Source organism: Drosophila willistoni, unplaced genomic scaffold (assembly GCF_018902025.1).
Source record: "Drosophila willistoni isolate 14030-0811.24 unplaced genomic scaffold, UCI_dwil_1.1 Seg569, whole genome shotgun sequence".
Classification (NCBI taxonomy): domain Eukaryota; kingdom Metazoa; phylum Arthropoda; class Insecta; order Diptera; family Drosophilidae; genus Drosophila; species Drosophila willistoni.
The window spans coordinates 24,754-51,638 of NW_025814490.1; the positions used below are offsets into that span (position 1 = coordinate 24,754).

The following is a 26,885-nucleotide window of genomic DNA, read 5'->3' on the forward strand; positions in this document are numbered from 1 at the left end:
GTCACCCACTGCAGCAGTCAACTTGTTTACGGGGCCCTCGATACTTTTAGAACTATCGGCAATAAGGTAATACAGGTAATACCGGTAATTCATTACTAATAGCATTCACAACCGGGCTCTTAAACGATATCAATTGCTGTACATTCTCGAGTTAGGAGTGGACGGTGCATGAGACCGGTCGGGGACGATAAGAGAGCTGGCGGATCCGGATACAGATACAGAAACACCCCAAGGACTGGTCCTTTTACGTTTCGGAGACTCATTCATAAGGAGTTTATTAAAACGTGCCCTTAAAGTGTCAAAACTATCTCTAGTCCGCCTCATGAAAGAGCGCATCTCATTCTCGAACTTCCGGGCAAGCATCACATCCATATTTTAAGCCACCACCTTTAGCAGTAGACTCCTTGATTCTGCCTGTGTAACCTGCACACTTAACGTGAACCGCATTGTCACAAAACCAACAAAGAATATAATCATGGGAGTCAACCGCATTAGTGGCAACTATGCAATTATTTTTTGAGCAGACAACCATTTTATCAAAAAGTTTAATTTAATTACAAAAGGAAATACAAAAAAATAAAAAATAAAAGTTCTAAAGGTAAAAAATCTGTATATAAGAATATACTGACCAGTTCTGACACAAGGGTTAATGTGCAGAGTAAGGCCTTCATAACTAAAGAATAAAAAAAAATGAAAACACAAAAACAAAAACACGTATCACAGAGTCGCGGGTAGGCAAAAGACGAGAGCGCAAATCAATCAAGAATAGAAAAGAGCGGGAGAGCGCGTCAAATTGAACACATGCAACAACAATTTGTACGCAAGAGCGCGAGAGTTAGTTAAAACGGTAAAGACACAAAAGCAAAAGAGATAAACAAAACAACAACACCGCTAATGCAAGTATTGTTGTAAGTTTTGATTTATTTAAATTTAAACAAAAGCGATAGCAAGAATTCGCGAAATGAAAATAAAATTCGGATGTTGAAATTATTATTAATTAAACCAATAATTTAAGAGTTATGTAAAAGTATTTAATCGCGAGAAAAAATAAAAGTTGATAAGCGCAAAAAAAACACGTCCGTCCTCTGCAACGAGTGAAAGTAATTGATTATTAGTTGTTTATTTAAACTGTATATTAGCTCAGTGAAGATTTTACTACTTTGGCACTTGTACGCTTTCTGAAATTTTTTTTCAATATTTCCCTTAAAATAATTTTGTTCTCTTAGTATTTCATTTTTTTTTCTTCTTTATATTGTAATATATAAAAAATTTTGATTCTTTTTTTTTCTTTGTTATTTTTTTCAATTTGTTTAAAATTCTATTTTCTAATATTTAATTGTTTCCAAAAAAAAAAATGATGTAATTTTTCTTATAGGGTATTTAGACTTTGTTATTGGGCAATTTTGATCTTGTGGAGCTTGCTGCGATCAGAAAGCTTTATGTGTGCTTGCAAGCTTCGTGAAATTTAGTTGAGCTTTTTTTGAACTTTATTGAAGTTTTTTCAGAAGCTCGCTTTGATCGTGACAAGCTTTACACGTGTGTTTATGTTGTTTGTGCAATTTTGAGTGCACATGTTTGACATGCGCTCTTCGTTAGGGTATGTTGGGGTATATAATGCCGATTGGAATTTATTATTTAATTGTATATATATATATGTTTTTTTTTGTGCATTTTGTATTTTAGTGTATATATATACACACTTTTTTTATTTTCTTATTATTTTTTGTTAATATTTTTTTGTTTCTGCATCTGCTGCTGTTACTGGTCGCTGCATATGGCTCTGCCACCCCCCGGTTTGGTTCTCTGGTGCGCTTTTTCCAAGTCATCTATTTTGTACCACAGCCTGCATCCTTCTGCCCAGGGTGATGGAGGATCGTTGTTAATCTGGGCCAGTAGTGCCGCCCGGTGTTCTCGGAAACGGACCTGGTGGCCGCCTCGACGCTTCGGCCTTAGAACCAAGGGGATGGCCGCCTTCTATTAAATCGAATTGGGTGGGAAGGTTACTCAATAAATGTATGTGGGTATTAAAAAGGTTCCCTTGACGATAAGTTCAATGTTCTATAATTGACGGGCAACTAATTAATATTTTGTACAGCGAATCAAAAGTGAAATTGAAATACCAAAGAAAGCAACAGCAACAGCAACCATGCTGCAAGCAAGAGTATTTCGGTTTATCTATGCATATTGCACTGGACTTTGTAAGATTCATACATATATGTGTTTATATATATTTGTTTAGTAGAAAGCGAATCAACTACAGCGTCAACTACCATTTTTAGCACGCACGTAAGCGTTTTTTGAAATTGTTATTGTTATCATAAATTCAATTGTCGTGTCTCTCTCTCTCGCTTTGGGTTTGTGCTAGGGGCATGATCAGGGTTATAGTGGATGGAAAAAGGATCTAGATATTAGATCTTATATTGTTGCCGCAAAGTATGCAACAATAAACTTAACAGCAAAGCAAAGTAAATTTGTATCTTTCGTCTTAAGCAAAAGCATTTGAACATAAAACCGAAACAATGACAAACTAAGAAAAGAAAAGTTCCTGAAAACCGAAAATCTTTTTACGATCTAATAAACGGCCCCAAGAGAGAATTCGCCTACATAGCTATTTACAAAGTGAATAGGGAATTCCCGGAGAGAAGGAAAATAACCCAATCTTCATTCGTTGAATTCAAAATATGAACTGATTTTATTTACAAAAGTACGGAGTTTATATAGGAAATCTTAGGCTCTAGGAGGTAACAATTGTTCTTAAGGAGATCTTATTCTAGTACGACTCACACCCACGCATTCGGGGGTTGAAAAATTATTATTATTTTAGGCACGGCGTCGGCCACTTGACATCCTGCCGTTGTGATCGTTTGGGTTAGTTTACAATTACAAGTGTTTTTTCCCACAACGCGTGTGGCTGATTGTAATTCTAGTCATATGCTAGGTTAGTTGTTTGTGCCAAAGTACAGTTCTATTATATTTTCTTTAGTGCATCTGATTTGGTGAAGCCGCTTCAGATGGACACGGTGTTTATTCTTAAACATTCTGCGCGGGGCCACCAAATGGGGCGAGTGGGATTTATTTGTATAGTATGTAATTAGTTTTTTATTTAAGCGACCTTTAAATTGTTAGAAAACCATGCTTTGCCTCCGCTCGCCTCTCCTTAAACTCGTTCGAACTCCGCTCGCCTCTCCGATCTGCTCCTGCGGCCACCTGCCACCATCCTTTTCGTCTCTGAAACTATGTTGATGCTCTTCTGCTAACGTGTTGCCTCTTTGCAAATATTTCATTGCTCTTCTGCTGTCCTTTGTTGGCTAATTGCAACTGTTTCATTGCTCTGCTGCTGATCTTTGTTGCCTACTTGCAACTACATACAGCGTTTGCAACGATATTAGTGTACATACACACTGCCGAAATTACTACAGTTGCTCCACTAGCCAAACTGCCTTTAAGATTGGTTAAAAACTCTCCCGCCGCTGAAGATACTACAGTTGCTCCACTAGCCAAACTGCCTTTAGATTCAGACGCACGCATTTTTTATTTATTAAGCAATAATATTTTGCTTTAATTGTATACTCTGTCTCTTACCACTGGTGAGGGAAAACAAGAGTTATTTATTTTGCTACCTTTAGCTGATCTTATCATAAGAATTCAGACTTTAAGGAGCTGATTGAACCTCTGAGTCTCTTACCACTGGTGGGGGAAAACTACAGAGTTCTTTTTTATCGAAGGACCAAACATGATCCATCCGGCTCGAAGGACCAAAATGAATAGGGAATTCCCGGAGAGAAGGAAAATAACCCAATCTTCATTCGTTGAATTCAAAATATGAACTGATTTTATTTACTAAAGTACGGAGTTTATATAGGAAATCTTAGGCTCTAGGAGGTAACAATTGTTCTTAAGGAGATCTTATTCTAGTACGACTCACACCCACGCATTCGGGGTTTGAAAAATTATTATTATTTTAGGCACGGCGTCGGCCACTTGACATCCTGCCGTTGTGATCGTTTGGGTTAGTTTACAATTACAAGTGTTTTTTCCCACAACGCGTGTGGCTGATTGTAATTCTAGTCATATGCTAGATTAGTTGTTTGTGCCAAAGAACAGTTGTATTATATTTTCTTTAGTGCATCTGATTTGGTGAAACCGCTTCAGATGGACACGGTGTTTATTCTTAAACACAAAGTATAAGTATTTTTTTTTTGATACCCTTGAAAAAAGGGTATATTAATTTTGGTCAGAAGTGTGCAACGCATAGAAGGAAGCATTTCCGACCATATAAAGTATATATATTCTTGATCAGCATGACGAGACGAGGTCATATAGCCATGTCCGTCCGTCCGTCCGTCTGTCCGTCCGTCTGGATCAACGCGAACTCCTTCTAGACCGTAAGAGCTACAGAGCTGAAATTTGTAGGCTTGTATATACAGCAGGCGTTGTATATCTCGGATTCAGCCGGATCGGATCACTATATCGTATAGCTCCCATACAAATGACAAAGTCACGAACAGTGACTTTTCTTAATAACTTCGTTATTTTCTGAGCTATTGTCGTGAAATTTAATATTGGTGAGTTAATTACACATATAAACGACTATGCCAAATTTGATCAAGATCGGTTGACTATATCATATAGCTCCCATAGGAACGATCTCTCGAAAACAGTGACTTTTGCCAATAACTTCGTTACTTTTGACGCGATTGCTTTCAAATTAAACATTTGTTAGTTTAATATATCTGTTAATGACTGTGCCAAATTTGATAAAGATCGGGTAACTATATCATATAGCTCCCATAGGAACGATCGGTGGAAAACAGTGACTTTGATCAATATCTTCGTTATTTCCTATGCTAAGATTGTAGGCCGTTCTTTCGGACACATTAGCCCTTTTAGCTTAAGCGTTTTTCCACTTTGATGGCTATAGGTAAGGAAAAAGTTACCAATAATGTTGCAAGGGTATACAAACTTTGACGCGGTCGAAGTTAGCCCCGGCCCTCTGGTTTTTACATGTCGAATAGGAAATTCATCTTTAATGGTCACGCACGTTTGCTCTGCTTGGCCACTTATTGGGTGAGGGTGTTCAGTTTCTTACCAGCAGTCCGGACAATAAGCAGCGATCCAAGCTGCCATCGATCAGTAAACATGATATTGAGGCTGTACTGCCGCGTGGAGTACATGCCAAGGAACAGGTCCTGAATAGCATGATTGTGATGCGTGTTGGCAATTTTCTGCAAGATCACACTCTACAGTTATGGCGGATCAAGCTATAGTTAAAGGATTATTCAAATTTGCTTATTTTTTTGCAGATTAAATTCCGTGATCTACGCGACACGGATAGCAACTCTGTAGAGTTGGCCGTAAGAAGAAGGATAAAAAGGGCAGTGGCACATTTGTGCCAATTGCCTATGGAGCCTTGGCTATGCTGGCCGGTAAAGCCTTGATTGTCTTTAAATTGGCGCTGGTATTGGCATCCATAATTGGCATCAAGAAACTATTGAGTGGCGGCGGCGGAGGCAAGGAATCCTCTCATGAAGTTGTTGTCTCCTCTGTCGGCCATTCGGGCTGGGGTCGGGACTTTGATAAAAAGTCCTTTTTGGCCTACAGCGTCTGGAAGCCGGCAAAGGATTCGGCGGGCAAAGAGAAGAAGCCAAAAGAGGTTTAAGTAAGCGCTAAATTAAATATAGTTAATTCTGCTTTAAATCACAAATAGTCTCAATATCGTAAGAGCTAAAAAGGTTGAGGTTTTCAGGAAACAAAGGCCGTCTTGTGGGCAATCCATTTCCCTATACAAACGTTTTCTAACATAAAGGCTATGTCAATTTAAATAAAGTCAACTGTTGTATTAATGTCATTGTAGTGCTCTGTAATATACAATGTGAAAACTAAAGGAAAATTTGATGAACAAGGAGAAATTATATGAGAAGAGCGGCGCTTTAGTATTCAACGAGTAAGGGCATTAATTCGTGCTACGGTTAGGTTAGAAAGAATTAGGTTCAAGAATTGATTTGAATCGAGCAGACTTTCTATATGATTGCACCATCGACTACAGGTTGCATCGATTAGTTTTGTGGCATTGTGGCTTATTGAAGTTTGCTGATAAAATGACTGTTCTGTGCTGCCTTAGTGGTAAAGTTGGGGACATTGAATTGCAATGTGTGTGTGCCAAAGAAGTGAGCAACATGCTCCACCAGCAATGAATCGACCTCAGATTCACAAGCTTCCACCTCTTCTGGAATATCATCGGTTTTCACCAAGGCAATGCCCTCTGTCAGCCTCACATCTTCGTTTTCCCTATCAAAGTAATGCAGAGCACGTTCCTGTTCAAATATTATCATGTGACATCAGGAATGACAGAGTGAAAGAGAGAGAGAGAGGGAGAGATGGTGGCGTTTACCTTCATGCACAACACCATCGGTCGCCGTAATCCTTGACCATTTTGCGGGCACTCGTCAATAGACTGTCTGCCTCGGAGGCAGCTGCCGCCGTTGAGGCAATCAGCGCGAAAAGACACAAATTTAAACATGATTGTAATTTTTTTGATATTTGTTTTTGCTCAAACACTAATGACACAACGGAGAGATGCGAGTGGTATATTATCCTTTTAGATGTTTGCACTAGCTGAGCGTGCTTTTGGCTTGATTTGCTTCACTTGATTGAGTGGCACTGCGCTCGATTGGCTTGTTCGATCTGTCAGTCAGAAGACAATCCGTAAACTGTGAATAAAAGACTCCCGCGGATCCAAATTTTATTCCGCAGAGTTTTATTCCCCGCCAGCAGAGCAACGACAGCAGCAGCAGGAGCAGCAGCGACGACGCAAACAGAAACAGAAACGTTGGACAAAATAAAAATAAAAAAAAGACACCGGCATTGATGATGCGACACGATGCGAGTGCTTCACACTCTCCTACCAATCCCCCCACCAGAATTGAAACAGTAGCCGAGCTTAGAATTTAAATAAACAGCCCGAAGAAGACGTTAAGAGGAGGCGCATCGGCTGCAACCAACCTGGCCAAGAGCAAAAGACCGAAACCTCCTGATAGAGGCCGGTCGACAGTGCATATGCGTCGCAGTTGCCGTTGTCGTTGTCGTTGGCAGAGCCGTTATTTTGTTGTTTATCAAGACACTAAACCAACGGTTAACAACTATATGCCACACACACACTGACACACAGATTGACACACACATGCTAACAAAGTGTTAAGGGAGAAGGTAAGAGCCATTAATTGTTTTAAGCTTAGCTGGGCAATTTATTTCGATATTATTGGCATTCATTTGACAGCTTAAAAAGATATATGATGGCACTTATAGGCAAATGGTTTTTTGTTCTTTTTCTGCTAACATCATGGCATACTTTCAATGCTTTTCAATGTTAATCTCAGTCATAACCACAGCAGAAAGTGCTACTCCATTTACAATTGCAGGCACGTGACTTTGTGGTATAGGGGAAGGAGGGTGGCCACAGCGCAGAGAGATGGGTGGTGGCTAATGTGGAGAGGGTAATTATCAATTGAACCAGCACCAACCACACCATCCACACTAGCAGCACCACTTATGAATTTGGCTGTGTGTGTGTGTGTATATTGGTCGAAAGCAACCACAAGTGCGCAGCCATCGTATCTCGAATTGGAGTAAAATAGAAAATTAACTAGTTTGCAGGCGGTATGAAAAATAAAACAAAATACAAGATGAAAAAAAAAAATTTGATTTTAACTTTGCTCTTTATTTGTGTTTGTTTTTGCCTCACATCTCGCTCGAACTCGAACACTCATAATGTGTCGGTGTGTGTGTATCTGCAGTTTTGTATGCCAATCGCCATCAGTTGCACATGGATGGATGGATGGATAGATGGCTTGTTGGATGGTTGGATATACAACTTCAGTCGGACACGCAGATACAGATGCAGTGGAAAAGTATTTCATTGGCTTTAAATTGCCACACGTCTTTTGCGTCTGCTGCTGCTGCTCTCTAGACAATTGCCCCAAAAGAAGAAAGCGACAGATTTGCATGGCCACCAAACCAAACAGATGCAAAACACTCGAATCAACGACTTGTCGGAAACAAGAACTATGCAAATCACCTCCACGTGGCCTCAGATGGATGCGTGATGGTTAATTGTATTGTCACGAGAAATGGGCAAAGGGCGTGTGGTTTTTTTAATGAAAGTGAAATAAAAAGTAATTGTAAAAGACAAACGAAAAACTAACCATTGATTATGTTTTTTCTTATGCAATAGAAATTGCTTTGCTTAGCTCACATTATTTTGCAAATATCTTTTGTTTAGACATGTGCTTCAGTAATTTCTCTCAATATTATTACCTTCTATGCCCCTTGGCCCTGCCAGCGTGTGCGCAAAGTTGCTAATTGAGCAAAGCTTCAGTGCTGACCTGAATATTATTTGTGCGAAATATTTTTGGCAGTTCAGCAAAATGATTATTACTTAAAGCATCTCTCTTTTTCTCTCTCCCCCTCTCCGATTGGTCATCATCCCAGCCCCATAGTTTCGTCCCCTGTCTGCCCAACCCTTATCCACAGTGGCATCTTACCAAAGTGACACCTTTTGAAAGTTTCACTTTCATTCCGCATAGCTGGCAATCGCCCCGTCGACTCTAAATTCCGGCTAGCAGCTCTATCTCAGGTCCGTCATGTTAACAAGCCGCCCGTGATGTGCTTGAGTAATTTTCAATTAATGAAAGTGCTGCGTAAAAGTCTAACCAAGAGTAAGTCAGTTCCACTGATATTCCAGTGATGACATCAGTATTCGCAATTAAGTTGTCCCATTCCCCCAAAAAAAAACCAAAATGTGTAAAGGGCGCCTTGTATTAAATCGAATTGGGTGGGAAGGTTAGTCAATAAATGTATGTGGGTATTAAAAAGGTTCCCTTGACGATAAGTTCAATGTTCTATAATTGACGGGCAACTAATTAATATTTTGTACAGCGAATCAAAAGTGAAATTGTCGCATACCAAAGAAAGCAACAGCAACAGCAACCATGCTGCAAGCAAGAGTATTTCGGTTTATCTATGAATATTGCACTGGACTTTGTAAGATTCATACATATATGTGTTTATATATATTAGAAAGCGAAGCAGCGTTTTTTGAAATTGTTATTGTTATCATAAATTCAATTGTCGTGTCTCTCTCTCTCTCTCTACACCTGTATGGCTTTGGGTTTGGGCTAGGGGCATGATCAGTGTTATAGTGGATGGAAAAAAGATCTAGATATTACTAGGCTTCATGTGTTTTTTGCTCAGCCATTTTTTTAATGATCAATTTGAAATTTTATGAAATATGATAAAATATATGTAAATGAATTTGACTACCCAGAAATTGTATTTTAACTGGTAGCATCTGTTATTAATAGTCTCAATACTGTCAGCGTCCATTTATAGATCGATCGTTTCATTAACGCATACTTTCGTAATATTATCGTTGGAGCATGGATCCAAATCATTTCTATCGGTAACAGACCATTTGTATGTTTGAACATCATTATTTTGTCGTTCGAGCATTTCAGAGATTTTACTTAAGCAGTCTTCTACTTTAGGCAGTATGACTCGAGCTGGTAAGAGATGTAGAAATTCCGTAAGGGGAACAGCTTCGTAGTTATCTTTTTTGCAGATGACACCCAACACCCAATCCATCGTATTCTCGTCTGCTGCCGCAACGTATAGCACTATATTCTAGAATCGGTGTTTCACTATTGAACTTTAGGCAGCCGACGTTTCTGTATCCTTCAGCTTTAAGAAAATTCATTCAACAGATTGCAGAAGTCTCTGTTGTTGCAGGCGGACGCCGAGAATTTTAGCCATATCCCAGGCATTCTTAGATCTCAAAATTCTGGTATTATTTCTATAGTAGATAGATTCGAAACTGAACGAGCTAAACAGTAGGTAAGTGAAAAGCTTTCATACACTTTCGTCAAGTTGGCTTTAAGTTTGTGTCTTAACTCTTTTATTTCTTGGTTGCACTGCATACTATGCAAATGCCGCAAAGTATGCAACAATAAACTTAACAGCAAAGCAAAGTAAATTTGTATCTTTCGTCTTAAGCAAAAGCATTTGAACATAAAACCGAAACAATGACAAACTAAGAAAAGAAAAGTTCCTGAAAACCGAAAATCTTTTTACGATCTAATAAACGGCGCTAAGAGAGAATTCGCCTACATAGCTATTTACAAAGTATAAGTATATTTTTTTTTTTTTTACATAAAGGCTATGTCGAATAGGAAATTCGTCTTTAATGGTCACGCACGTTTGCTCTGCTTTGCCACTTATTGCATTTGTTTCAGGCCTGTGTGGATGCTGAACAAGTAAATGCAACAGCTTAGAACGAACTGCTAGTTTAGAAATAAAATTGCAGCTCTTTCAAGGTGGGGGCTATGGCTAAAACTGCGGCTGCTGCTTCAAAATATGTACATTTGTATATATGTATATGTGCTGGGATGTATGTACATACAATTGGTTGCTTTCATTGCTTTCACGAAAGCGCAGCTCTACTGGCCAGCCGTCTCACTAATTGGCGTGATAATTAGACTAAAACAAAGAAATGTTTTTCAATTTATCATCAGGCGCTTGACATGCAGCCATGCCAGGCGCAATAAAGCATCAAGAAACTTGGCTAGGAGGTATATAATGCCTAAGATGCAAATGCCAGCACTCAGTCGATCATCAAAGGTGCAGCCACAGGGCCAGTATCCACCCCAGCCGTAGTTTCATTCAACATTTTGGGCGCTGCATGCCATTCAGGATAGCCGTAGGAATCACTTCGATCGAATCCCACCAGCCCAGATATGATTAAATACGTGTGGCATGTGGCAGCCCTGATGATTGTCTTTTGATGGCTGTGAAGTGCGCGTAGTGCCAGTTATCAACAGCAGCAATTGAATAGCCTGGTCATGGATCAGAAGCCTCAACAGCAACAGAATCGGATACAGCAGGCATCGAGTGGTACTAGTCCGGTTAGCTTTTTGAAGGACATGTCGCTGATTTATCGCATATATCAGCAATGTACTGGTGAAAATATGTCCGTTTGTCTAAAGGTGAAACTACTAACTGGCCTGGAAGAGGCTTTCCGTTCGGTTCCTCTTCGAGGGTGTTCAGTTTCTTAGCAACAGTCCGGACAATAAGCAGCGATCCAAGCTGACATCGATCAGTGAACAGGATATTGAGGCTGTACTGCCGCGTGGAGTACATGCCAAGGAACAGGTCCTGAATAGCATGATTGTGAAGCGTGTTGGCAATTTTCTGCAAGATCACACTCTACAGGTATGGCGGATCAAGCTATAGTTAAAGGATTATTCAAATTTGCTCATTTTTTTGCAGATTAAATTCCCTGATCTACGCCACACGTATAGCAACTCTGTAGAGGGCCGTAAGAAGACGGATAAAAAGGGCAGTGGCACATTTGAGCCTAAAACGACTGGTTTGTGCTGTATTGCTGTATTTGTATTTCTAGTGTTTCGCCATAAAGCAGGAAACACAATGGCTCTTTTAGCGGGACCAATAATAACAATTTTACTTTACCACTAAGGCAGCACAAACCGTTTTACTACTACACAAACTAATCGATGCAAGCTGTAGTCGATGGTGCAATCATATAGAAAGGCTGCTCGATTCAAATCAATTCTTGAACCATTTCTTCTTGCACTTTGAATATTATTCCTCATTCATCTGTACGATAGGCTCGACGATTTCTCGTTTCTAACCTAACCGTTTGATAGGCTGTCCTCTGTGCTCTTGTGTTTGAGAAGCACGAATTAATGCCCTTACTCGTTGAATACTAAAGCGCCGCTCTTCTCATATAATTTCTCCTTGTTCATCAAATTTTCCTTTAGTTTTCACATTGTATATTACAGAGCACTACAATGACATTAATACAACAGTTGACTTTATTTAAATTGACATAGCCTTTATGTTAGAAAACGTTTGTATAGGGAAATGGATTGCCCACAAGACGGCCTTTGTTTCCTGAAAACCTCAACCTTTTTAGCTCTTACGATATTGAGACTATTTGTGATTTAAAGCAGAATTAACTATATTTAATTTAGCGCTCACTTAAACCTTACACACATTCAAGTCAGACAGTTTATGCGGCAATCGGTTCTTTGGTTGGCTTCTTCTCTTTGTCGTTTCCAAATGCAAATGCTCGGCTGGAATCATCATTGGATCACTATGCAGGGTCAGGCGGAGGGGGTTCGCGTGGTGCGTCTACAAGCTTTTGCCGCTGCCCGCCGAATCCTTTGCTTGCTTCCAGCTGCTGTAGGCCATATCAAAGTCCCGACACCAGCCCGAATGGCCGCCAGAGGAGACAACAACTTCATGAGAGGATTCCTTGCCTCCGCCGCCGCCACTCAATAGTTTTTTGATGCCCATTATGGATGCCAATACCAGCGCCAATTTAGAGACAATCAAGGCTTTAACGGACAGCATAGCCAAGGCTCCATAGGCAACTGGCACAAATGTGCCGCAAAGCAGCAAGGGAATCATTATATAAGATCCACGGCCCTTTTTATCCGTCTTCTTACGGCCCTCTACAGAGTTGCTATCCGTGTCGCGTAGATCAGGGAATTCAATCTGCAAAAAAATGAGCAAATTTGAATAATCCTTTAACTATAGCTTGATCCGCCATACCTGTAGAGTGTGATCTTGCAGAAAATTGCCAAGACGCTTCATAATCATGCTATTCAGGACCTGCTCCTACCTAATATACTGATTGTCCGGACTGCTGCTAACAAACTGAATACCCTCGAAGAGGGTCAAGGATTTTGCCCAACGGAAAGCCTTTTCCAGGCCAGTTAGTAGTTTCACCTTGAGACAAACGGACATATTTTTACCAGTACATTGCTGATATATGCGATAAATCAGCGACATGTCCTTCAAAAAGCTAACCGGACTAGTACCACTCGATGCCTGCTGTATCCGATTCTGTTGCTGTTGAGGCTTCTGATCCATGACCAGGCTATTCAACTGCTGCTGCTTATCAGCATAACTGGCACTACGCGCACTTCACAGCCATCAAAAGACAATCATCAGGGCTGCCACATGCCACGCTGTGCATTTGCATCTGGGCTGGTGGGATTCGATCGAATTGATTCCTACGGCTATCCTGAATGGCATGCAGCTCCCAAAATGTTGAATGAAACTACGGCTGGGGTTTGTACTGGCACTGTGGCTGCACTTTTGATGATCGACTGAGTGCTCGCAGTTGCATCTTAGGCATCCTAGCCAAGTTTCTTGATGCTTAATTGCGCCTGGCATGGCTGCATGTCAAGCGACTGATGATAAATTGAAAAACATCTCTTTGTTAGTGAGACGGCTGGCCAGTAGAGCTGCGCTTTCGTGAAAGCAATGAAAGCAACCAATTGTATGTACATACATCCCAGCACATATACATATATACAAATGTACATATTTTGAAGCAGCGGACCATTTTTAGCTACAGCATCCACCTTGAAAGAGCTACAATTTTATTTGTAAACTAGCAGTTCGTTCTAATCTGTTGCATTTACTTGTTCAGCATCCACACAGACATGAAATAAGTGGCAAAGCAGAGCGAACTTGCGTGACCATTAAAGATGAATTTCCTATTCGACATAGCCTTTATGTAAAAAATTTCAAAGAAGCTATGCCGAAGTTTATATACCCTTGCATTCCTTGGTAATAATAATTTTGCATGTTTATTTTCTGCAACTCAATTCATCAATATACAAACAAAACAATTTTACTCTCTATTTTACAATTTGTTCTTCTTCCCTCATTCCTAAAGCAAAGCAACGCACGAGTTGGGAGCAGAGCCGATTATTATGTTGACTGTAACTTGTGTTATATTTATCCGATCACATCAAATTTTGGGATCTGGGGTTTTATATCCAATATTGTCACATATGTAAATTTCATGGCATACTCCAATTTTTATGAAAATGTTTCTTCTAGTTCTTCAAGAGCTATATGATATAGTGGTGCAATCCTGATGGTTTTCATACTTTATTTTTCCCGGGTAATAAAAAACCCCGAAAAAAATTTTAGCCTGATAGCTCTTAAAATGGCTGAGTAAAACGCAAACGCACAGACGGACGGACGGTCGGACAGACGGACAGGCGGACATAGCTATATCAACTCTGCTTCTCATGCTGATTAAGAATATATAGTCATATATCCAACTCCAATACCCAATAACATATAAGTATTTCGCCCCCTAAAATTTATAACGGTTATTAAAAATCCGTTTTAATAAACAATTGTCCCCCTCAAAACCAGAGCGTATGAACGCTAACCCATAAAATGAACATAAACAATTAAACACTTGAAGTAATAATAGTCCCCCTAACAACCAAAAGCGTGAGAGCGCTAACTCAGCAATTAAATTCGGACCAATCAAATCATCCAAATATCAATCACGCCACCAAAGGGCTCCCAAATCTAGCTTATAAATATAACCATAAGACATTTTTGTAACTCAGTTCTAAGTTTTCATTCAAATAATAAAGTACGTTGCTTTTAAATCACAAAACATATCTTTATACCCTTGCAAAAAGGGTATATTAATTTTGGTCAGAAGTGTGCAACGCATAGAAGGAAGCATCTCCGACCATATAAAGTATATATATTCTTGATCAGCACGATGAGACGAGTTCAAATAGCCATGTCCGTCCGTCCGTCCGTCCGTCCGTCCGTCTGGATCAACGCAAACTCCTCCTAGACCGTAAGAGCTACAGAGCTGAAATTTTGCATGTAGGCTCGTATATCTCGGATTCAGCCGGATCGGATCACTATATCATATAGCTCCCATACAAACGCCAAAGTCACGAACAGTGACTTTTCTTAATAACTTCGTTATTTTTTGAGCTATTGTCGTGAAATTTAATATTGGTGAGTTAATTACACATATAAACGACTATGCCAAATTTGATCAAGATCGGGTGACTATATCATATAGCTCCCATAGGAACGATCTTTCGAAAACAGTGACTTTTGTCAATTACTTCGTTACTTTTGAAGCAATTGTCATAAAAATTTATATTTCTCAGTTTAGCATAACTATTTATAACTGTGCCAAATTTGATTAAGATCGGGCGACTATATCATATAGCTCCCATAGGAACAATCGGTGGAGAACAGTGACTTTGATCAATAACTTCGTTATTTCCTAAGCTGCTCTTTCGCAAATATTAGACCTTTTACTCAAAAAACTTGCAAGGGTATACAAACTTTGACGCGGTCAAAGTTAGCCCCGGCCCTCTGGTTTTATTCCTTATTGGGAAAATCGGATATTTAATTGGCGCAGTCGGTAGGATTTGAAAAAGTTATTCTATCGGTGTTACATATAGAATTGTTATCCGTGTGTTACATAGAATTAGTGAATAATCACTATAAAATTCCGATCCGACATCAAGAACTTACGGGTAGTGCTCAAAAGTCTACAAAAGTGAAAAATATTTTCTGCCAAGTGTGCGCGGAAATATCAACTGTGTGTTGCAACCAAAAAAAAACAAATATTTACGCCAACTGTGCGCGAAAATATCAACTGTGTGTTAGAACCATTAAATCCAATTGAGGAACAAAAACGCCAACTTGTGTGCGAACAAAAAAAACCAAAATCCAAAACAAAACATAACTAAAACCCAGAAAAATAACAAAACAAAACACCACAAAAATCCCAGAAAATCAACGAAAAAAAAACATCACTAAAACCCAGAAAATCAAAAAATCGGGGTAATAAAAAACCCCGAAAACAAATTCCAGCCCGATAGCTCTTAAGACGGCTGAGTAAAACGCATTCGCGCAGACGAACGGACGGACGGACGGACGGACGGACGGAAAGACGGACAGACGGACATGGCTATATCAACTCAGCTTCTCATGCTGATCAAGAATATATATACTTTATGGGGTCGGAAACGTCTCCTTCTGTGCGTTACAAACATCTGACCAATTTTATAATACCCTCTGCAAGGGTATAACAAAACACCACTAAAACAAAAAATAAAAGAAGAAACAAAATGGCTGTAGAACTCACCGAAGCCCACCTCAATCAAGCACTGTCTTCGTTAAGACAGGTGGAAAATTATGATGGAGCACCAGAGAATCTGACGTCATTCATAAGGAGGATAGATTTCATCATGCACCTATATCCAACCCATGACAAGGCAACATAACATATTGTTCAGGGCAATCGAGATGCAGCTCACTGGAGAAGCACAACCGCTCTCACAAATTGGACAAGCCAACACCTGGCCGGAACTAAGGACACTCCTCATCAATGAATTGAAGACGCAGACCCCCTGTGAGGAACTTCTTCGACGCCTCTACAACACCAACTATGCAGGAAATCTTCGTAAGTTTGTAACAGAATTCGAAGATATGTCCTATATTATCACAAACAAATTAAGTCTAGAAAACGATGCAAATAACACCGCTCTTTATACAAATGCTTTAAATAACACTATAAAAGATGTAATAAACAAAAAAATACCCGATAGATTATTTATGACTTTAGCTAGATACGATATAACCACAGTCAGCAAATTGAAGCAAGTAGCTCAAAGAGAAGGGTTATACGAGAATAGTATAACAGAAATCAGAAAATCGAATCAAAGCCAAAATAAAATCAAAAAGGTGGAAAATCTTTTGTACCCAATAGTACAACTCCGTCTCAAACAAAACAAAACCAAAAACTTTTTCAAGAATTTCAACAAAAATTAAATATTGACAGGGCTCAAAATCCAATGAATAATCAACAGCAAAATAACTATCCAAAAAATAATGTAGCAAAAACGCAAAGAGAAAGTAATAGTGGAATTAGCAAAATGGACACATCCGAAAATTTTCATCAGAATGCCACGGATCAATCGGAAGAAGAGATAGAGACAAGTCCTTCATCAGAATAATGATGAACAATAAACCTTTGAGATGTGTAGTCGACTCAGGCTCTTCAATTAATATAATGTCCGAAAACTTTTTTAATTTCAAAACCTATTTAGGAGATTTCAAAATTCACATGATTGAAGGAGCAGTAAAACTAAAAGAAATTATTTTCCTTGCACCCAGCAAACTTTGTCCAACAGAACAAAAATTTTATATCCATAAATTTTCAAATAAATACGACATGTTGATAGGCAGAACTTTCCTAAAAGCCTGCAAAGCACAAATAAATTATGAAGATTAATACGCAAAATTAGGAAACTATACATTTTATTTTAGAGATGTTGAAGAAATAGAAGAAGAACAAAACATAGAAGTTTTGGACCCACCCACAGAAAGGGACCAGGAAACAAATTTTGCGATTGAAAATGAGATAATAGAAAGCAATGAGTATAGACTCGACCATTTAAACAACGAAGAAACTCAAAAACTAAAAAAGGTCTTGTACGAATTCACTCTATTCATACAAAACATGAGGACCCAATCTATAAACGACCCCAAACATTTGATATGGAAGTCAACAAACAAATAAATGAAATGATTGAACAGGGTATCATTCGAAAATTGAATTCCCCCTACTGTTCACCCATTTGGATCGTTCCAAAAAAAGGAGATGCTTTCAACAAACAAAAATTCAGATTAGTCATTGACTATCGAAATCTAAATGAAGTCACAATAGATGACAAATTTCCAATTCCAGTCATGGACGAAATTCTCGACAAACTGGGAAAATGCCAATACTTCACCACCATTGATTTAGCTAAGGGATTTCATCAAATTCAAATGGATCCTGAATCTATTGCAAAAACAGCTTTCTCAACTAAATTACGAATACACACGTATGCCATTTGGTTAAAAATGCCCCGGCGACATTCCAAAGATGCATGAATAATCTTTTGGAAGACATTATTTATAAGGATTGCCTTGTTTATCTGGATGACATCATTGTGTACTCCACTTCATTGGAGGAACACATACTATCACTCAGAAGCTAATCTTAAACTCCAACTCGACATATGCGAATTTATGAAAAAGGAAACAGCATTCCTTGGTCATATAATAACAACAGAAGATATAAAACCTAACCCAGATAAAGTCAAAGCAATTCAAAAATTTCCGATACCTAAAACTCCAAAAAAAATTAAATCATTCTTAGGATTTGTTGAGATTTATTCAACTTCATGGGTTTTCAGAGTTATTGATGGATATATATATATTAGTAGTGAATATATTACTTTTGGTAGAACTATGAGAAACACGACCGGCACAGACGGTGCCATATACGAGAGTGCGACGGTATAGGGTTGCCAGATGGGCGGGTGACCAAGTAGGCTGCCAGATGTATTCGCAATACTTCCCCTCAGATGGCGCGTTATTTCTCTATTTTTTGTACTCCCAACAGTGTCACACAGGACTCATGCTTTGCTGTTCCTAGTCCTTTGGTTAAAACGTCTGCGGGCATTTCACTTGTTGAGATGTAATCAATGCGAAGGTCCCCTTTGTCCACCAGTTCCCTTATAAAGTGATGACGGATGTCGACATGCTTTGTCCTCTTGTGGAATAGAGGATTTCGTGTGAGTTGGCCAGCTCCTTGATTGTTGTTGTAGATTATGGTGGAACGGAGCGAGCCAAAAATCTCTTGCAAGAAAGATCTTAGATGTACAGCTTCTTTAGACGTCTCAGATAGGGCCATGTATTCCGCCTCTTTACTAGAAAGAGCGACAGTTCGCTGCTTACGGGATTCCCAACTTATTGGTGCGTTTGCCATCTTAAATGCGAAACCTGTAAAAGATCTACGATCCTCAATATTAGCAGCCCAGTCGGCATCAGCATAGCCAACCAAATCTTTTCCGGTTTTTCTATATATTAGTCCATGGTCTTGAGTACCCTTCAAATAACGAAGTACCCTTTTGGCTGCAACCCAGTGTTGTTTCCCGTAACAATTATTATACTGGCTAAGAAGACTTACGGTATGTGCAATGTCAGGGCGCATCGACACTGCAAGCCACATTAGAGCACCTATCAAGCTTTGATATGGGACGCCTGATACTTCATCCAGGTCCGGTTTTGTCTTTGGGCACATTTGATTTGAAATTTTCTCGCTGGCGTTCATAGGTGTGCTCACTGGTTTACAGTCCTCCATGTTGAATTTTTTTAGTATATCCTTTACATACCTTGATTGACCCAAAGAACATTCACCTTTGTTCTTATTTTGAAGAAATTCGATACCCAGGCAATAAGTCAGTTTTCCTAAATCCTTCATTTCAAAATTACGTGTTAATTCGGCTTTCAGCTGTGTTAGTAGCTTGTTATAATTCGTTGCGACTATGAGATCATCGACATACAGTGAAACGATAATAATCCCATTACCTTGTTTTTTCATATACACACAAGGATCAGCTGCAAGTGGCTTCAAGTTCATTTCCTTCAATTTGTAATCCAGTTTCTTATACCACTGGCGTCCACTCTGCTTTAAACCATACAAAGCTTTCTTTAATTTACATACTTTATCGTCGGTGTATATCTGCTTTTCCTTTTCCGTAAGTATTTCGGTGAATTCTGGTGGAACCTTTATATACAGTTCCTCCTCTATGTCTCCATTTAGATATGCGCTGTTAAAATCAAATTGATGGAGGTCGAGGTCGAGTTCCACGGCGATTGCTATCAGTGTTCGTATTGATCCTATACGAGCTACAGGGGAATAAGTTTCATTATAATCAATTCCCTCTCTTTGAGTGAAACCTTTTGCTACTAGACGAGCCTTGCGGCTATCCACTTCGCCGTTTGATTTATACTTTGTGCGGAGAACCCACTTGGTTTCTATGACTTTCTGATTCCTCTCTCGCTTTACTGTTTCCCAAGTCTTATTCTTTTGTAGCGCTTTATACTCACTTATCAAGGCGTTTTTCCACTCAATTGCATTTGGACCACTTAGAGCTGCGCGCGTTGACGATTCATCTCCGATGCTTATTAGTGACGATGCCTCATAAAATTCGTCTTCCTCATCAGATTCCGGTTCAGGCTCATTTCCGATGGTGACTGGATTTGGACTTCATTATAGATGTGCTTGGGACGACCAGGTTTTCCTGTATGCACTTTTCTGGGTCTTCCAGGTCCAAGTCTTTGCAGTACTGGTTCTTCTTGGATATTTTCTTCAATATCAGCATTCTCTTCTGGGGTATTTTCCTCGGGAACGACACGCTCTTCTTGAAAATCATCTTCCTGACTATGTTCCTCTTGATATTCCGAATTGACTGCACTCAGCTCTGAGAATTTTCAAATTCATGATCGTTGCCAAAATATTGTGAATATGACGTCACGACTTCTAATACCATTTTGGCTTCGGATCATATAGTCTGTAGGCTTTGGCATCATTACAGTAACCTATAAATATACAACGTTTAGATCTTGGACTGAATTTACTCTTTGCACGTTTGTCAAGCGAGTATACAATTTGACCAAATGTGCGCAAATGTTTGATAGATGCAATACGATGATTCCATAATGTAAAAGGGACTTCTCCCTGTAGACTTTTGGATGGGCATCTATTCCGTAAGTAATTTGCAGTGTTTATTGCCTCAGCCCAGTAGCTATTTGGTAGTACGGCTTGGATCATCATGCAGCGAGCCATTTCCACAAGAGTTCGATTCTTCCTTTCAGCCGTTCCATTTTGTTGTGGGGTGTATTCCACTGAATGCTCGTGCTTTATACCTGCGGCTTTTAAATACTTATTAAACTCATTATTGGTATATTCGGTTCCATTGTCTGATCTAAAACGTTTAATCTTTTTTCCAGTTTTGAGTTCGACGTATACCTTAAACTCCTTGAATTTGTTAAAAACTTCTGGTTTACTTTTGATAGTATACACCATTCGCACCATTTTGAAAAATCATCTATAAATGTAACAAAGTATCGACTACCTCCATGACTACTTACTCGCATTGGTCCACATACATCGCTATGGATTAGTTCTAGTAGTTCTTTTGATTTGGAGTCAGATGCAGGAAACGGTTTTCGTGATTGCTTCCCCTTAATGCATGCTTCGCAGATTGGTAGACTCTCATTTATATTTACGCATGCACCATGTACTCTTCCTTTTTGGATGACATCTTTTAAGTCCTTTTCGTTTAAGTGACCAAAACGTTCATGCCACTCCCTGATACTTGTTTTGTTTCCGACTGCTAAATGGCTTTCTTCAATCATTTCCTCGACATGATATAGGTCATGTTTTCGCTGTGCGACAAAAACTACTTGCCCATTGGATACCTGTATTATTTCTGCAAAATTCTTCTTAAATAACACATTAAAACCGTGGTCACATATCTTCGCTATTGACAGTAGATTTTCTCTAATATCTGGTACATACAGTGTGTTCAAAAGGTTTGCAGAAAACTTACAGTTTGGTTAAAAGTTACCGACCCGATTCCATTAATTGCTGTACTTTCGCCGTTTGCTAGTTTTAACTCTTGCGATTTTTCTGCGTACGTTTTATTAAACCTTTCCTTCTTTGAACACATATGTGACGTTGCTCCAGAGTCCAGGCACCATCCCTTTAGGCTTGTGCGTGTAAGATTTGCTTCTTGTATGTACATACTTGTATATGACTCACTGTTTTCTCCGGAGTTTTTCGGAAATTTCTTGGGACATTTCGCCGCCTTGTGCCCCACCTTTCCACAATTATAACATTTGTATTTAAAACCACCTGCCTTGGACGACCCTGGTGCACCATTATTGAATCTCTTATTTATCATCAGTGCCCCTGGTGATGATTTTCCTTTGTTTCGATTTCGCGCTTCGTATTCATCCAATAATTTTACCTTTAGTGCTTCAGGTGTAATTAAATTGTCCTGCGACTCGATTGCTATACGAAATGTTTCGTATTCTTCTGATATACTGTACAGTAGCAAGATCGAGATTAAATCATTTATGTTGATTACTTCAGTTTCATTTATTTTGTCTACAATGTCAAAAAACTTATCGACGTGATCTCGCATGTCGCCGCCGGGGCCTAATTTCAGCAAAATCAAAGACTTCAGTAGTGTGGCTTTGCGTGCGGGACCCGTGTACTGGTAGATGCTATGCAACTTTTTCCATACTTCGTTTGAAGTTTCACAGTTTTTTATTTGTTTTAATTCTGTTGTCGCCATGGCCAGAATTAAGTCAGATTTTGCCTTAGCATCTTCTTTCACCCACTGTGCAGCATTTTGTTCTGTCTTTACACATGTATTGTTCACATATTTCCACGTATCATTTTTGATCAAAAGTGCTTCCATTTGAATTTTCCAAGTATCAAAATTTTCTTTGCCTAACGGCTCTATACGTACACTTGCGACACTCATTTTTTATGTTCTGTTTCTCTTTATTTAACTCATTTCTATTGTGTTCTCTCTCGCACGTTTTTTCTTGACTTAGCTACACAAGCAAAAGCCGACCGCGAAGCTACACAAGCAACGGCAGTTCGGCGCCACACAGGCGAGACACAAAAATCTTTCTAGAACTTTTTCGCCACAACTTTTACACTTTTTACTTTATGTTCACTATTCTGAATCCATCGAATTATTGGCGCAGTGGAAGGTTGCTGGGCCCATAACCTGTTGAGATTTATTCAACTTCATGGGTTTACAGAGTTATTGATGGATATATATATATTAGTAGTGAATATATTATTTGTGGTAGAACTATGAGAAACACGACCGGCACAGACGGTGCCATATACGAGAGTGCGTCTTGACGCGTATAGGGTTGCCAGATGGGCGGGTGACCAAGTAGGCTGCCAGATGTATTCGCAATAGGATTATGCGGATTCTTCCGGAAATTTATACCCAACTTTGCACATATTGCAAAACCTTTAACTCTAGGATTAAAGAAAGGAGCTAAAATAAATATAAAGGACCCAAATTATATTTCATCCTTCGAAAAATTAAAATATCTCCTTATGAATGATCCTATACTTGCATATCCCGATTTCAAAAAACCATTTTTCCTAACCACAGATGCTAGCAACATAGCTTTGGGTGCGTTCCTCTCACAGGACCATAGACCTATTTCTTATGGTAGTAGAACACTTAACGAACACGAACTTAATTATTCAGCCATAGAAAAGGAATTACTATCTATTGTATGGGCAACCAAATATTTTAGGCCATACCTTTTCGGTAGAAAGTTCGAGATTCTAAGCGACCATAAGCCTTTAGTATGGCTCAACAATATAAAAGAACCAAATATGAAACTTCAAAGATGGAAAATAAGACTAAATGAGCTTGATTACAAAATTAAATATTTACCTGGCAAAGAAAATCATGTAGCAGATGCCCTTTCCAGAGTTAAAATAGATGAAAACTTTTTAGGATCAACAGAAAGCACAGCAGCTACAATACATAGTTCTCACGAGGATAATAAAAACTACATTCCAATAGTAGAAAGACCCATTAATTATTACAACAGACAAATAGAATTCATTAAAGGTTCAGAAGACAAAGCAGAAACAACAACTTACTTTTATAAAACAAACATAAAAATAACATACAAAGAAATAACCAATGCTTACGCAAGGGATATAATCATAAGATATCTTTGCAGTAAAAACACTGTACTATATTTTCATAATGAACAAGATTTTCCCATATTCCAACAAGCTTTTATCGAAATAATACAACCAAACGCAAATACAAAAACCTCGAAATCTAGTATTAAGTTAGAGGACCTTCAAACGTTTGCACAATTTAAAGAAATAATCCTAAAACAACATAAAGAATTATTACATCCAGGAATTGAAAAAACGATTAATTTGTTTAAAGAAAAATATTATTTTCCCGATTTTCAAAACCTAATTCAAAACATTATTAATGAATGCTCAGTATGCAATATCGCAAAGACAGAAAATAGAAATACAAAACTAACTTTTGAAATAACACCAGAACTTTTCAATATCAGAGAAAAATACGTCATGGACTTTTACATGATAGACAATTTACAATTCCTTTCATGAATTGACATTTACTCGAAATTTGCAACACTTGTAGAAGTAAAGTCTAGAGATTGGTTAGAAGCCAAGAGAGCAATTATGAAAGTATTCACTGAAATGGGCAAACCAATAGAAATAAAATCAGACAAAGATTCAGCATTTCTGTGTATAGCACTAAAAAATTGGCTACAAGAAGAAAATGTAAAGTTAGAAATCACATCAAGTAAAAACAGCATCTCAGACGTAGAAAGATTCCATAAAACGAAGATAAATTACTTAAATTTGAAAAAATTCTCTACGTATACAACCATAAGACGAGACATAAAACAACTAACCGAACACCAGCGGACATTTTTATCTATGCAGGATCCCCCGACTATAATACCCAAACAAAAAAAATACATCAAATAAACAATTTAAATGAAGATAGACACGACTTCGAAATCGACACTAGATTTAAACAAGCACCATTAGTAAAGTTAAAAAAGACAAATCCATTCAAAAAGACAGGAGAAATAAATCAGTTAGACGAGAAACATTTTGAAGAAAGAAATAGAGGACAAAAAGTTACACACTACAAATCAAAATTCAAGAAGAAAAAGAAAGTTAATAAAAGCAAATACGACAATTAATTAATTACAGGTCAACAACTCAAGATGACTTTTTTATGCATCATGCTATTCTTAACATTAAAATCAACTTGCAGTCAATCCATTGGCATAAACCCAGTAAAAGCACCAAACGGTTACTTAATATTTAAAACAGGAACCATGGACTTACCGACAAACTTTGAATATCATTATTTAAAAGTGAATTTAACTCTAATAGACATTACATATAATAATTTAATGCAACAAGCACAAGAATTTAAAAACCTAATCCATATTCAATACTTAACAGAAAAACTAAGTAGGGAAATTAATGGAATACACATTGTAAAACGTTATAAACGAGGACTAATTAACGGAATTGGTTCAAAATACAAATATCTTTTTGGTACTCTTGATCAGGAAGATAAAGATGAATTGGAAGAAAAAATAAATAATCTTGAAAGCAATGTCGTACAACAAACGAACTAAATTACGTAATAGACACTGTTAATAAAGGTTTAGAAGTAATAAACAACCTAAGGGAAGAAAAAGAAAAATCAGTTAAATTAGAAGTTCTAATCTTTAATTTTGAGCATTTCACAGAATACATTGAAGACATAGAAATGGGCATGCAGCTCACTAGACTAGGAATTTTCAACCCAAAACTTCTAAAACATAATCACTTAAGTCATGTTAATTCGGAAAAACTATTGAATACAATAACTTCCACCTGGCTTAAACCAAGTTCAAACGAGATATTTATCATTTCAAACATTCCTCAAGAAATAATAAAAACCCCTATCTTTGAGATACTTCCTTATCCAGACGAGAATAAAAATATTTTGACAGCAAACACATACGATAAATACTATTTTAATAACAACACTTTGTTCAATAAAAACACAAAACAAATAGAAACTAACAAATGTATAATAGGCATTTTAAATCAAATCCCAACCACTTGTAAATACACTAAGACATATAAGAATTTTCAAACTAATTACATTGAACCAAACATAATTGTAACATGGAATTTACCAAAAACTAAACTTAATCAAAATAACATAATAAAAATTTACGATTGTGCCTTACAACTAAACGAAATATCAATAATAAATTCATTGCTTGACTATAGCCAAAGCATTTATGTAACAAACAATATCACCAGGCTAGAACCTATTTCCTTTATCCAAACAAAAGAGATAATTAACGAACATACGAAATATTATTCTGCATTTCAAACTATTACATTAACCACTTTTATACTTACTATAATAAGTTTGATTACATACTTAATCTATAAGTTTAAGGCAATGCCACAAAAATTATTAATTAAGCATTTTCGATCAAATAACAATCGTGGTCCCACAGACATAATCGAAACCCCAATTGTTGAAAAAACTGAGTCCCAAATTATAAACAAAATTGATACTCCAATATTTACAGCTGAGAAAAACTCCTCGCTATATCCCAATGTATCCGCCTGAGGACAGGCTATTTTCTTTAGGATGGGGAGTCATATATCCAACTCCAATACCCAATAACATATAAATATTTCGCCCCCTAAAATTCATAACGTTAAAGTAAACATCCGTTTTTATAAACAATTGTCCCCCTCAAAACCAAAGCGTATGAACGCAAACCCATAAAATTAACATAAACAATTAAACACTTGAAATAATAATTGTCCCCCTAACAACCAAAAGCGTGAGAACGCTAACTCAGCAATTATATTCGGACCAATCAAATCATCCAAATATCAATCACGCCACCAAAGGGCTCCCAAATTTAGCTTATAAATATAACCATAAGACATTTTTGTAACTCAGTTCTAAGTTTTCATTCAAATAATAAAGTACGTTGCATTTAACTCACAAAACATATCTTTTTTTTCCTTATTGGGAAAATCGGATATTTAATTATATATACTTTATGTGGTCGGAAACGTCTCCTTCTGTGCGTTACAAACATCTGACCAATTTTATAATAAACTCTGCAAGGGTATAAAAAAAAAAATACTTATACTTTGTAAATAGCTACGTAGGCGAATTCTCTCTTGGCGCCGTTTATTAGACCGCAAAAAGGTTTTCGGTTTTCCATGCTGTAGCAGATTCACTACATTCGACCAATTTTCAGGAACTTTTCTTTTCTTAGTTTGTCATTGTTTCGGTTCTATGTTCAAATGGTTTTGCTTAAGGCGAAATATACAAATTTACTTTGCTTTGCTGTTAAGTTTATTGTTGATACATTGCGGCATTTGCATAGTATGCAGTGCAACCAAGAAATAAAAGAGTTAAAAAGCCAACTTGACGAAAGTGTCTGAAAGCTTTTCACTTGCCTACTGTTTAGCTCGTTGAGTTTCGAATCTATCTACGATAGAAATAATTCCAGAATTTTGAGATCTAAGAATGCCT

General features: G+C 37.9%; 2 protein-coding genes across 2 annotated transcripts; one reads left to right on the plus strand and one right to left on the minus strand.

The window, feature by feature from the left end:
• Positions 1–10,708: 10,708 nt before the first annotated feature.
• Positions 10,709–11,893, plus strand: LOC6653529. Its single transcript, XM_047013129.1, is given in 4 exon segments — positions 10,709–11,077; positions 11,079–11,262; positions 11,320–11,419; positions 11,853–11,893. Coding segments are annotated over 4 exon segments (615 nt in total). The 5' UTR covers positions 10,709–10,787.
• A 113-nt stretch (positions 11,894–12,006) lies between these two features.
• On the minus strand, positions 12,007–12,686 carry LOC124461624. The gene is made up of 2 exons (XM_047013133.1): positions 12,628–12,686; positions 12,007–12,570 (listed from the first exon to the last, which is right to left on the minus strand). Exons 1-2 carry the CDS (start codon positions 12,673–12,675, stop codon positions 12,205–12,207), a joined length of 414 nt encoding a protein of 137 aa, XP_046869089.1. The 5' UTR covers positions 12,676–12,686; the 3' UTR covers positions 12,007–12,204.
• Positions 12,687–26,885: the final 14,199 nt, after the last annotated feature.

What these genes read in the sequence shown, in the direction of transcription:
- LOC124461624 (XM_047013133.1), bottom strand. Translation starts at nt 12,675, where the DNA reads ATGATTATGAAGCGTCTTGGCAATTTTCTGCAAGATCACACTCTACAG. An exon ending in TGCAAGATCACACTCTACAG is followed by an intron (nt 12,571 to 12,627) that starts GTATGGCGGATC and finishes ATTTTTTTGCAG; the next exon opens with ATTGAATTCCCTGATCTACG.